At 43.7% G+C, this 13,546-nt stretch overlaps 1 protein-coding gene across 1 annotated transcript in view; it reads left to right on the plus strand.

The window, feature by feature from the left end:
* Positions 1-232: 232 nt before the first annotated feature.
* col26a1 (collagen, type XXVI, alpha 1) overlaps positions 233-13,546 on the plus strand; it is a gene marked incomplete at both ends in the record, with an annotated part of 32,700 nt that continues 19,386 nt past the window's right edge. Inside the window, 3 exons of the mRNA XM_083693726.1 lie at positions 233-357; positions 3,287-3,409; positions 5,464-5,567. Of these exons, the coding sequence (XP_083549852.1) occupies positions 233-357; positions 3,287-3,409; positions 5,464-5,567 (352 nt within the window). The remainder of the gene's footprint in view (positions 358-3,286; positions 3,410-5,463; positions 5,568-13,546) is intronic.

The raw sequence follows: 13,546 nt of genomic DNA on the forward strand, positions 1-13,546 counted from the left end.
ACCGGGAGAGCTGTAGAGAATGTCTCTCGAAGTTGCACATTTATACAGTAGGCTAATTCATCCACTTTTATTTTAGATTTAACGACATATTGATCGATAGGCAAGAGGGTTTGTTGTTCCCAAACGCGCATCTCCAAACTGTATGCATTCGCAGTAGTGTTCAACCTCTGTCCCTCGAAACGCACGGACCATGATGACACTCTCAACCATTTTTAGCATTGTTTTCATTTGGATGTTTTCACTCAATTTGTCACGAGGGACTGGTGGGTTCATCTATCAATTTCCAGGTGTGACATTGCAACGCGCCAACTCCGAAAAAACCGTTGGACCACCAGCAGGCGCTAATGCGGCGCGCAGGTAAGCACGACTCAACCAAATTGTTATACAATTCTTCTATTACCTGAATTAACAGGCATTTTACTACGTTTATTTGGGAATTCAGTCATGGCCCTGCAGTTTCGGTATATTTCTTTCACACAAGGCTGCGTTTATGAGTGTCATTTTGAAAATAATATCTCGTGCAGTTTTGAAGGGTCAAACAAGCGACAAATAATGCTTTTGATGTAATCAGAATATACAGATGTTTTTGTTTTGCTATCAAGCGCATGCATTTGGCCTTTTTGTGGGGAAATCTGGGTCAGTGACTGAAAAATAAAGTAGTCTAAGATACATGTCTGTGGTGCAACTAGAACTATTTGCTTGCCTATGAACAACAGAAAGAATCGAATGACCCATTGCTGCAAATCTATTCCTTTGAGTACATCTATAATGGTCCCTCAGGGTTAGTTTACAGTACATCTGTAAAAACAACTGTCAATAACTTATTGCCTTAATCCATTGCTCAATGCATTTTCTCACATCCTCCGACAGTGCCCTCCAATTTGGAGTTTTGGGCAGATTTTACAGTTGAAATTATGTGAATTGCTTAAAAGGTGTAGGAGCGGCAGTGGTTCAAAATTTTCCATAGACCTCCATGTTAGAAAGTGAACTCTCAAGTTTGTATAGTTTAAACAGTTTAAAAGGTATCAAAATCAAAAGTCATAGCAACTCTGCACGTTTTAAAGTTGGATAGGTGTGAACAGCTTAAAAGTTGTAGGAGGAGTAGCAGGTGGAACATTTTGAATAATAACAAGAAAAATAAGTATAAAAAAATAAGTTTTGGTAGTAGAAAAAGTTTAAAGATAGTTTGGACAATAGAGGGTGAAAAGGATGATGGCTAGGTAGTTGAAAGGTTAGATATATATAACTTTGGAAAGACAGTACGTTAGATACATAGTATGTGAAAAGGTCATACATAGAATGATAGCTAGATAGGTAGATAGATAGATAGATAGATAGATAGATACTGTAGATAGATAGATAGATAGATAGATAGATAGAGCCTGGGGTAGTTCAGTGGAGTGGGTAGAGAGTTGGTTTGTTAACCGGATGAGAGTTTTTGGAGTTCCAAAAAGCTTAATAGTTTAAAAAGTTCAATAGGTATCAGAAGGCTTTTTATCAGGGTTGATAACATTGTCTGGGTAGTTGACAGAAGGTGAGATAGGTTGGTAAGGTTAGTTGGTTGGTTGATTGGATGGATGAATGGATAGATGAAATAGAGGATGGATAGATCAGAGAAGGGAGGTATAGAAAGATCAAACCATTAAGAGGTTAATCAGTATGGGTTATACTGAATGAAGCAGTAGTGACTGGTGAAAGGATGATGGCTAGGTACTTGAAAGGTTTGGACAGACATAAGGTTGGAAAGATAGAACGTTAGATACAGTGCCCTCCATAAATATTGTAAGCATTTAGTCTTTTTTTAAGCTCTATACTCAGATTTAATTCAATGTTGTTGTTTTTCACATTGGGTTCACCATTTAGAAAGCACAACATATTTTAAACATACTCCCCCTATTTCAGGGCTCCAAAAGTATCATATAATGTCCAAATTAAGCACTCATGTTTAGTATTGGTCGACAATCCTTTGCTAAGGGATTGTCTGAGGTCTGCGACCCTTTGACCCCACCAGACACTGGGTATATTCTCTGGTGATGCTCTGCCAGGCCTGGACTGCAGCCATCTTCAGTTGTTGTTTGTGTTGAGGTATTTCTGGAAATAAAATGCATGTTCAATTGGATTTAAATCTGAAGATTGACTTGACCAGTCAATAACCTTCCACTTTCTGTCCCTGAAAAACTCCATAGTTGCTATGTTTGTGGTCATTGTCTTACTGTATGATGAAGCGCCATCCAATGAATTTGGAGGCATTTGCTTGTACTTGAGCAGACAAGATGTTTCTGTAAACTTCAGAATACGTTCTGCTTCTGCTGTCAGCAGTAACATCATCAATTAAGACAAGTTAGCAAGTTCTTGTGGCAACTATACATGCCCAAACCATAGCACCCCCATGTTTCACAGATGAGGTGGTATGCTATAAATCTTGGGCAGATCCTTTTTTCTCCAAACATTCCATTTGCAATCATTCTAGTACATGATAATGCTATCCACAATACCTTTATCCAGACCTCTGCAGACCTCTGCTTTTTAGGTACTTTGTAGCAAACTGTAACCTGACCATCCTTTTTGAGGATAACTAGTGGTTTGCACCTTGCAGTGAGACCTTTGTAGTTTGGCTGGTGACATATTCTGCAGATGGTAGTGACACATTCACGATCTATGGAACAGTTGTTCTTTCTTAATTATGGTTAGTATTCTTCAGTTATCCACTGTAGAATTCTTCCTGGGCCTACCAGCCCATTTGTGATTTCTGAGCTCACCAGTGCTTTCTTTTTTTTTTTAATGCTGTTACAAACTGTTGATTTTGGTAAGTCTAAGGTTTTGGTAAAGTCCTTGACTTTCATTGACATCTCTTTGGTCCTCATGTTGGCAGACACCAATAGCAGGCAAATGCAAAGCCTATAATCAATACTAGACATTGACAGCTCTCTTTTGCCTACACAAATTATGTGACGGAACACACCTGACTAACCAGAAACACTTGTCAAGCCAATTTTCCAATACTTTTGGTGCCCTGAAATAGGGGGACTATGTATACAAAGGGTTGTAATTTCAGAAAAAAAGAAAACATTGAATTAAAGTTGAAAATCTCTACTTCAGCTTCATAGTAATTATTTAAAAAAAATCCAAACTACTAAAATAAGACAATGCTTATGGAGGGCACTGTATGTCTAACTTGATTTGGACAGATATTCAGGATTTTTCAATCACCTAATGCCGACCTGGTAAGTGTTGCTCATTGATGATATTCATATCAACCCTCCCTTCCTGTGGTTTGCTTTGGTAGGAACTGGTGTCAGTACACAGTGTCCAACACTGTGTCATGCCAGGTGCACAATGGGACAGAGACGCTGGTACAGAGAGTGTTTCAGAGCTGCCGTTGGCCCGGACCCTGTTCTAACCTCATCAGGTATGGATAACAGTCCCATCCACTCATCTTCCTCCTACTGCCTTTATGTCATACTGTATGCTCTGTGGTCTTAAGTCATGTGCAACACTGCAAAACATTATTACTCTTCTTCCTAATATCACTGTCAGATTAGGGCCATAGAAAGTCGACTGTCGAGCAAGCTGCTGTATTTGCCCCTACAGGTGTAGAGAATCCAGTGGCTGAATTGACCTGGATAGGTTACAGTGTAGTATAGTAACCAGTTTGTTGTTACTTTGTACCTGTGTGGTTAAGTTGTTAAAGTACCATGCTAGCAATGCTAAGGTTGTGGTTTTATTCCAGCTGGGACCATATATACAAATAATTCTGCATGCACAAGTCGCTTTAGAGCACCTGCTAAATGGCATATATGACCAAATTTAAGAAGATTGCTTATGAACATGGTGTTGGATGTGACACAACCTCATTGTAGTGTAACATGCATCACACTGCTGCAAATAGTATTGCTTCCTTGCACTGCTTCCAAGCTCACATACGTTTCCAACCTTCGTCCTCTGTATTGATAATACACGTGACTGTCACCAAAATACCCCCAAAAGCTAGCAATTCAATGGCGTGATCAGGGTATTTCAACTTGACGTTTATCATCTCAACCTGGTTACAGTAACAAGGCCTTACTTTTTTTAAAACATTTTTTACTTTTTCAAGACCTTTATTGTAGTTGCTACTCTATTTAGAAGTTGGGTTTTTTACCAGTATTCTCAGTATCATCATTTTACATCTCCCGAAGAAAAAGCCCTTTTGGGAAAAGATCAGATCATTGATTTTTAGTTCAGCTCCCCAGACATTTCAGAGGTATCATAATGCATTGATGGTGTTTGTATATTTTTAGCCTAAAGGAGTTATTCATTATCATCCAGGTCTAATGGCTGATAGTTCACTCCCATAAAGCTGGTCTTTGTCCCATTGTTTGTTGTTACTGTAGTGGAAGGCGGAATCACTCTCAAGACCACCACACAGCAAGTCGTAAAGTCACATAAAGGCCATGTGATTTTTCCCATTCCCATTCCTGTATTCCCATGTCTGCCATTGCTTCTAGAAAAGACGCTGATGTAAGACCATAGCAGTTTATCATACAGATGTATGTGATTTGTAACTGTATGGTTGCATTCCATTGTTTTATGAATTTGGGACCCATCCAAAAAGTCTAAATGGACTCCTACTTCAGCCACTGTGTTAAGCTTGGGCCAATGTTGTTATTGCATGCCTTTGCAACACACTGCTTAAACTCTTTTGATGTGATTCGAGTTATTCATTGTGTATAGAGGTCACAGTGATATGCCTGTCTCTATATATTGACAGAACAATTAAAACAATGGTAACTGAATGTGGTTAAAGCTTAAAGCTGAATAAATGAGGAACAAAGGGACAAAAAAGAGCAATGGGTTTGTCCTAATGTCAGTGCAAAAACAAGTAATTATGTCTGTTGAGGCCTATTCAATGCAATTCAATTATAAAGTGAGTGTCAGGCTCGGGGGGCTCAGGGGGAAGATGGGTATTGAGCAGCCTGATGGCCTTGGCCACAAATGGGACCCTCCTATTGATTCTAGACCTAGGGCAGCGGAAGCACCAACCTAGTGGGACGAGGTCAAATGACGGGTGTTGGATGTGTAAGTGGTCCTCCAGTATGGCCTGTAACTTTTTCAGTGTCTGTTGTTGGTGCAATGCAGGTAAGCTTCTGAGTGAAAGGCTGATGATTTTGGATCAGGCAGATACTATGCTTTGTAGACCGGTGGAGTGGTGGAGGCACAAACAAGGCCTTACATTGTTTTACTTTTTCAAGACCTTTATTGTAGCTGATTGTACCTTTATTGTAGATTCCTGCCTCCATCAGCCTCCCCTGTTGTAGACGGAAGGAGAGGATTCTGTCTATGTCTATGTCTATAAAAGGTTGAGTTTAGTGAGATAGATTTGAGTTTCTGTAGGAAGGGCAGTGATTGTTGACTCTTTTTGATGATAACCATGGATATCCTGATGCCACAGGGCTGCCTACAGTGACGGTGTTCTGGTGTCAGTTACAGGACCCTCATCAGGCCCATGTACAGACTGATGTACCGGCAGGTGACTGCACTGGAGTGGAGGTGTTGCCCAGGCTTCCTTGGAGAGCACTGCAGAGAGGGTGAGTCTCTCTCTCTCTCTCTTTCTCTCTCTCTCTCTCTCTCTCTCTCTCTCTCTCTCTCATATACATATATACTCTATATACACTCGTGTTTATTGTCCCCCACTGATGAAATTGGGGAGGGGACTATGATTCAGTTTTTGTCCATTCGTATATCCCAAGAGCAGACGTATTCTGCTGATGGTAGTCTCTGACACATTCAAGCCTACTTCCTGGTGAGTGTTCCTGATCAGTGGGACAGTTGTTTTGGGGGTTTTCTTAATTATGGTGAGCATTCTTCGGTCATCCACCGTAGAAGTCTGGCTGAGGTCATCAGTGCTTCTTTTTTCTTTTTAATGATGGTACAAACTGTTGATTTTGGAAATGTTACTATGTTACTATTTTTTCTGATTTTTCTGCCTAATAATGGCTTCCTTGACTTTCATTGATACCGCTTTGGTTCCCATGTTCAGCAGACTCCAAAGGCAAACAAAAAGCCTAGAATCAATACTAGACATTGACAGTTCTCTTATGCCTGCACAAATTATGTGATGGAAGACACCTGACTTACCAGAAACACCTGTTAAGCAAATTGACCCATTACTTTTGGGTACCCTGAAATAGGGGGAATAGACATAAAAAGTGTTGTCATTTCTGAATGGTGAAACCAATACAGTATGTACACAAATACCATCAAATAAAAGCTCTATCTCTACTTCAACCTCATAGTAACTGTTTGATTTCAAATCCAAACTTTTGAAGTGTAGAACTAGAAGAAGACAAAATGCTTCACTGTCCCATTACTTACGCAGGGCACTTTTCAACTCCTGGCTTAGTTTGTCCTCAACTGTGTGCTATGTTTGACATCAAATCACTGACTGAAGAACCATTGCCTATCATCATCCTCTTACACTCTGTATCCTTGGCTGGACATTTCGTTTTTGAGGCTCTTTTGTTTATTGAATGTTCTGACTGTGGTGTAGAGAAGACAAAGGAGAGGGCTGGTCACTGAGGAAAATTGCACCACGCACCACTTAGAGCTTTAAATGGCATGCCCATAGAAACCTTAGTTGTTTTTCCTGCCTCTTGATCAAACTCACTTTTTTCTTGTGAGATGTCACTCTTGTTTTTGGGGTCACAGAGTTGTTCCTTAATTGCCTCAATATGAGTTTACTCTAGGTAAGGGTTAATGGAGATAGTATTGAAATATCACCAACATTTGGTGGCTCTGATTTATGACTGGTGTCTGATCCTTAGAACGTGGCTTCACTCCCCATTTTAAAGCTCTGTTTTCTGAGCTCTGTTGAACGCAGGACAGATGACCCTCCTCTGTGCCGAAGCTGGGGAGTCCATTTACTGAGAGAAAGCATATGTTTTTAAGATTGGCAGAAAGGTGTTGTCAGATTCCAATATAATGTTGTAATGCGTCAAAGTCTAAAATAAGAATGGCTTCACAAGGGTTAGTGCTTAGTGTCTGTGTGTGTTGTTATCATAGTGTTTCTGTTTACATTGCTATCTTTCTCTTTTGACATCCAATGGCAAGTCCAGAGGATGTTGTATTCTACTGTAGTTCAATGACTCATAAACAATATGTTTTTGTCATATTTATTTGTCATTGTGCAATGATACACAGGAACATACACACACACACACACACACACACACACACACACACACACACACACACACACACACACACAAACACACAAACCAGAATGAGGCCACTCATCGACTGGAAGTCTTCTGGGTAAACAGAGCCAGACTGTAGCAGCCCTCAATGTTGTGACCCTGCATGGCCCTGCTGTTCTGCTTGGGGCCCAGCTTGTTTTGGATTTCAGGGGAAACCAAGGTCATCCGCTCCAGCTGTTGTTAATGCACCAAACCCCCTTATCCTCCCCAGTCTCCCCTAGTTCCCTCCTTTACACCCACACTAACTCTGCCACTCTCCACCCCTCCTTTGTTTAGAGCGGATGTCCTCACAGGGTAGACAGACCCTGGGGATTGGTCGTCTTTACCTCTAAGTCAGAAGAGAAAGCTCAACTCCAACTCTGCCTGCTCACACACTCAAGCAAATGACTTGTCTTGAACATTCACGTAAATAATGCATTGATGTCAGTGGTAGATTTGCATTTATCTCGAGCACCCATTTAAAATCTCGAGCACCAAAGTCATAGATATCTGCATCAGGCCCCCGCCAGCAAACAGATTCACTGTGTGATCCACTGCTTGATAGGATATGTCGATCAAAATATCAACTCATGCTTAAACATGCTAATTGAGGAAAATAGAGCAGAATGAGTGACTCATTGATTGTACAGTGATGATTGCTGAATCAAACAATTTAAAGTTTTGATTGTGATGGGATGGACTGTATTGGACAGTATTGCCTCGGTGCAGCATATGGTGAGGGACACTGGAAAGACTACAAGGCTGCATTGGAGGTTTTATGGGTAGGTATAGACCAAATGAGGAAGAGAAAGGACATTTGGAGACATGAGGTTTGTTATGAAAATGTGGAATAGTATACAGTAGCCGTTCTGCCCAGCCGTTTTAGTTCCACATGTCGGCCTTTACCTGGAAAGTGAGTATATTGAGACCACACAGAGCCATTGTACCAATACCTGTTTATAATGTTCCGTTTGCAGTCTCTAAACTATTAAAGCAGAGTTTTACCCTATAATCCAGTGGATTTGTTTCATCAGACAATAGTAGACACATTTACAAAAAAGTGCGTTTTGAAACGATCTCTGAGTCAAGATATCTTCCCTTGAATGCCCTGATCAGTCCTGATGTTCCAAATTGCCCATTTATGCCAATTCCTACAACTCCCAAGATTCCCCTCTCCCTCCCATGCGAGCTCCTTCTGTTGAACAGCGCGTGCTGCTCTGTGGGAATCACTGGCATAGTAGAGCAGGGTCAGAGTGCAAAAACAGGTCTGACATATTTGAACCTTTTTGAGACTTTTTAAGGAAGTAAACACAGAACTCTTATTTCAATAGCTATGATGCAGCTGCACGCGAAATGGTGATAGTGTTACGGCCAGATTAGGAGGACCGTTACCTGGGTCAGGTTGTTGGATCTGGGCACGCCTGACCTGTGCCTCGATCTCCCAGGTGAGGGTGGCGACGAAGCAGGTGCGTACTAAAATAGGAGCTGACTCAGCAGGCCTTTCCTCCACAGAGTAGAGTCGAGATAGGGCGTCAGGCTTGACATTGCTGGGACCAGGGCGGTACGTCAGCGTGAAGTTGAACGTTCCAAAAAATAGAGCCCACCTCGCTTGGTGTGAGTTCAATCGTTTGGCTGACTCTAGGTAAATGAGGTTGTGGTGGTCGGTCCACACCACGAAAGGCTGCTCAGCTCCCTCCAGCCAATGCCGCCACTCTTCCAGGGCCATTTTAAAGTTGAGCTTGCAAGAAAAAAACGCACAGGGATGGAGCAAAACCTAGAAAACACTGTAAGTGTTTGAGGTTGGTCGGTGAGGGCCACAGCGGACACCTTACCTGGATCCAAACGCACCTGACCAGGGGCAATAACGTATCCCAGAAAAGAAACCGTGGAGACATGGAACTCACACTTCTCAGCTTTAACAAATAGTTTGTTCTCCAACAGGCGCTGGAGAACTTGGTTCAGCATGTCGTGGAGCACATCATTGACCAGGGCTTGGAGCACAGCGGGGGCATTGGTTAATCCAAAAGACATGACCAGGTATTTGAAGTGGAGTGAAGGGGGGTGTTGAATGCTGTCTTCCACTCATCACCCGCGCGGATACGGACTAGGTGGTATGCATTGCGTAGGTCTAGTTTAGAGAAGACGGTGGCTCCATGGAGAGGGGCCAAAGCAGAGCTGATTAATGGTAGAGGGTATTTATTCTTGACAGTGATGTTATTTAAGTCAATGAAGGGTCACAGAGAACCATCCTTTTTCCCCACAAAGAAAAACCCCACCCCCACCAGGGAGGAGGAGGGTCGTATGATACCTGCGGACAGGGAGGACAGAACGTACTCCTCCATCGCCTCACGTTCAGGTCGGGAGAGATTATAAAGCCGACCACTGGGAAGAGAAGCACCGGGCAGGAGGTCGATGGCAGTCATAAGGGCGATGAGGTGGCAGGAACAAGGCGAGATGCTTGCTAAAAACAGGAGCGAGGTCATGGTAATCCTGCGGAACAGAGGATAGATCGATAGATTCAGGCAGGGGCAGTGGGTCAGCAATAGAGGGAGCAGGGTCCGAAAGTAAAAAATGTGAATGGCAACAAACAATCCAGGAGCGAACCTTACCCAAGAGACAGTCTATTTGCGGGTTGTGTTTCTGTAACCAGGGGTAACCGAGAACAATCGATAATGTGAAATCTCATAAGTTCTTGGTGATTATCTGACAATAGGAGATTCAATGGCACAGTCCAAGAATCTACGAGGGCGATTGGCATCCCGTTGAGAGCCTTGGCCTCCAGGGGGCAATCCAGGGCTTCAAGATCTATGCCCATCTGACCAGCAACCTCCCAGTTGAGGAAACTCTCATCCGCCCTGGAGTCAATAACAGCCATTAGGGGCCGAGACTGGGATTGCCACATGAGAGTAGCATGGAGCTGGGGACAAGAGAGAGAGGAACAAACAGCTCGGCTTGCCAGTATCTCTCCTACTACTGTCGCTTACGGCTTTCCGGAATGCGCCCTTGAGAACCTTGTCATTCCAGCCGCTCTCAGCCGCGACAGTCCGGAACTCAAAGGCTAGGGAGGCCACGCTGCGGGAATCTTGGCGGATGGAAAAAAGTCACCGGGCTGCGTCCTTGCCTTGGACGGGGCAATCAAAAACTTTATGCATCGCCTGGGTAAAATACACATATAAGGAACAGACTGCCGACTGTCTGTCCCAAATGGCGGAGGACCAGGTGAGCACAGCCCCTTTAAGCGATCCAATAAGATACTCTATGCGTGACCGGTCAGAGGAATAAGTAAGTGACTGTTGTTCGAAAACCAACGGGCACTGAACCAAAAAAGCCTGACAGGATCCCAAATCACCACCATAACGTTCAGGCGCGGTGCAAAATGGGGAAATGACACTAGGAGCTGGACTAGGGGCTATAGGGGGTGCTGGGGAGGTGGGAGGGGTGCAGAGATTATTAAGGGCAGCGGACAATTCCCTCAAACTGAGAGATATGTCCACAAGCGCTCTCTCCTGTTGCCCCAGATGGACCTCCTGACTGGCGCAGGTCTGACGGAGAACCTCTCCAGTAGACACGATGGTCTCCAGAGCTTGGGAGTGTTGTCCCAGAAGGATGCCTTGAAAGGTTAGGGCTTGCTGGAGGGACTCTGCGTCCGCTGGGTTCGTTGTCATGACAAGATCGTAATGTTACGGTCAGATCTAATTAACCCAAGCGTGGACACAGAGTCAGGAGGGCAGGCAGACAGAGAGGGCAGGCGGCCACGTAGGGCAGACAGGGCAGGTAGGCTAGGCAGGCAGGTCAGGCAGGTAGTGCAGGCAGGCAGGTTGACAGGCGGACAGGTAGACAGGTGAATAGCCGGGTAGGGTTTCTGGGGAATAAAGGAAAGATGATCAAAAACAGAGAACAACACGAGGACTAGTATCTAGAATACTAAAGAGGCCAAGAAGCGAGACTAACGTGTAGAAACATTGAATAACAATCTTGCGATGAGTGGATGGGAAGCTGGGGTTTAAGTACAGCACGGAGATGAGTAAATGGCCAGCAGGTGTGTAGATTGGGCAGGTGGAGAAGATGAAGGGAACCAGAGCCTGGCCACGCCCACACACACAGACTGACAAAGACAGACAGGAGAGAGGGAGGCACTGGCACAGACTAGGAGGAAGTGGAGGGCGTGACAGATAGTTTGAGACTGTATGCATTGTGGATTTACCAGAAATACACATGAAAATGGATTTCGGGTAAACTTCCCCTTTAAAGAAAAACACACCTGGGTCAGTAGTTGATAGTCAATGTGCCTCTGGAAAGGCATAGTTGCAGAAGTCATCCCATTTATGTTGCAAGACCCATATGCTTTCCTCAGCTTTGTCCTGAAAGCATTCACTTCTGGGGCAAGAAATGAAGAAAGGTCTCCCTCCCCCCATTCTATCGACACACTTGTTTCAAAGAGCATTCGCTCTCAGGGCCATTGCGTTAATTGAAACCAGTGCGTCGTTGTTGTTTCAAGCTCAGAGTTGCGATGCCTCTGGAGCAAGCTCCTCCAGATTGTCGTCATGCGTTGGGTGGCGAGAGTGAATGTGTGTGTGTGTGTGTGTGTGTGTGTGTGTGTGTGTATGTGTGTATGTGTGTGTGTGAGTGTGTGTGTGTGTGTGTTTGTGTGTGTGTGAGTGTGCGAGTGTGCATGTGTGTATGTAAAATGGTGGATGTGAGAGCTGGGCCTCAGCCAGCTGTCTGTGGTGCTGCATGAACAGCTACTCTACCCGAGATTTCACTGGCCAATGGAAACAGCTGGTCCAGAGACGAGTCATCTCGCCGTCCACTCTGTGGAATTATTGGACAAGGAGCCTATGATGGGACTATGTAAGCAAGGAGTGTCATGAACTGTCACTCCATGTTAAGACAAGCATGTTGTAAGACAAGCATAGTCCAACTTTAACCAGAAGGAAAGATCTTAGGTCAATATTGGTGAATCGAAGGATTGCACTTGATTTTGGTAAGGGCTCCTAGTTTTAGCTGTGCTCTTCCAAGAATCCAGAGGAACCTGCTCATAAATGCAAATGCACTGAAAAGGTCCATAAAGGTCTAGAGCCAATAGAATACACGTTTCTATACAAGCTGTCCGGAAAGTTGAGGGAACAAACTGCAACAGATTCTTTTTCGATCAGTTTCACAAATGTTCTGCTTATGCCATGTACTTCCCATACTCTCCTGTGTCCCTTTTGGTTCTCATATGCATCCAATCCATTAAGGCTTCAGAGTCTCTGTTAAGTGTCACTTTATGTTGAGGAAAATAATGAGCTTTGTGCTTGTAATATTTCATTTGAGTCATATTTTTGTTCTGCTTCAGTGACTTTCATGACAACGGCCTGAGAACGCTACCACAACGAATTGCATTCCTTTACTAAAACTTTGTAGTGATATCTTATTTGGCATGACTCTCACTTGATTGATACTTCCTGTACTGTATTTCAATTGACCATAGCACATTTCTGTTGTAGGCATTGGGTAATATGATTATTTTTGCAAGGTTTGTCAGAGGAGGCGGAAAGGTTATCATTTATTACCCTGATTACAAAATGACAGCAGGGAACTCAACATGTTTTTTAAATTAACGTTATAGGGCTTCAGGCAGCCATTACATGCATTGACATGATGACAGGATCCTTGAATCCTCAGTTGGGAATGGTGTTCCTGAATGATTTCCCCATAGACTATCCAGGTCTCCCTGTTCACCAAGCAAAGGAAACAAATCATCACCTGTGTGAAGGTCGGAACATTAGAAATAGCCGAACACATCACCTTCTGAGGGAGACTAAGAATAGAGACATCAAATGCTAAAGTCATTCATCTCCAAGTCCCCATAAACATTTATTTTGTTTTGTCTGGAGACTCCACAGCATAACTATTGTCAGGGGGGTCTGAGAACACAACTTTTCCAGACATCCCAAAACAGTATTTTAACTGCCTTCTACTTCATTTATAAACAAATAAGGTGCTGACCTGTCTAACCTGGTGTATGTTGTCTGCGAGAGGGCAGGAGCCTCTGAGGCGAGCCGTTGGCATGCCTCTGAAGTGCATCTGTCCGTGTGTGTTATTCTCCTAAGCAGACGTAAGTTATGGAGGGCCGGCGGGACCAGCTGGAGTAGCCTGGCCCGATCCCTGACTTCTGTGGGCCTGTCTGGAATGCATTTGTCAACGGAAGGAATGAGATCCAGGAAAACCGCCACAGCCTTTGTTGTGACCATAAGAGGGATTTAGATGATAAGTCTGAGAGAGGGTTCTCCTTTTCCAGCATGGCTTGACAACATCTGGCCACTTTGCCTGGCTTAACATCTTCATGA

The sequence above is a fragment of the Argentina silus genome (genome assembly GCF_951799395.1).
Source record: "Argentina silus genome assembly, chromosome: 2".
Lineage (NCBI taxonomy): Eukaryota > Metazoa > Chordata > Actinopteri > Argentiniformes > Argentinidae > Argentina > Argentina silus.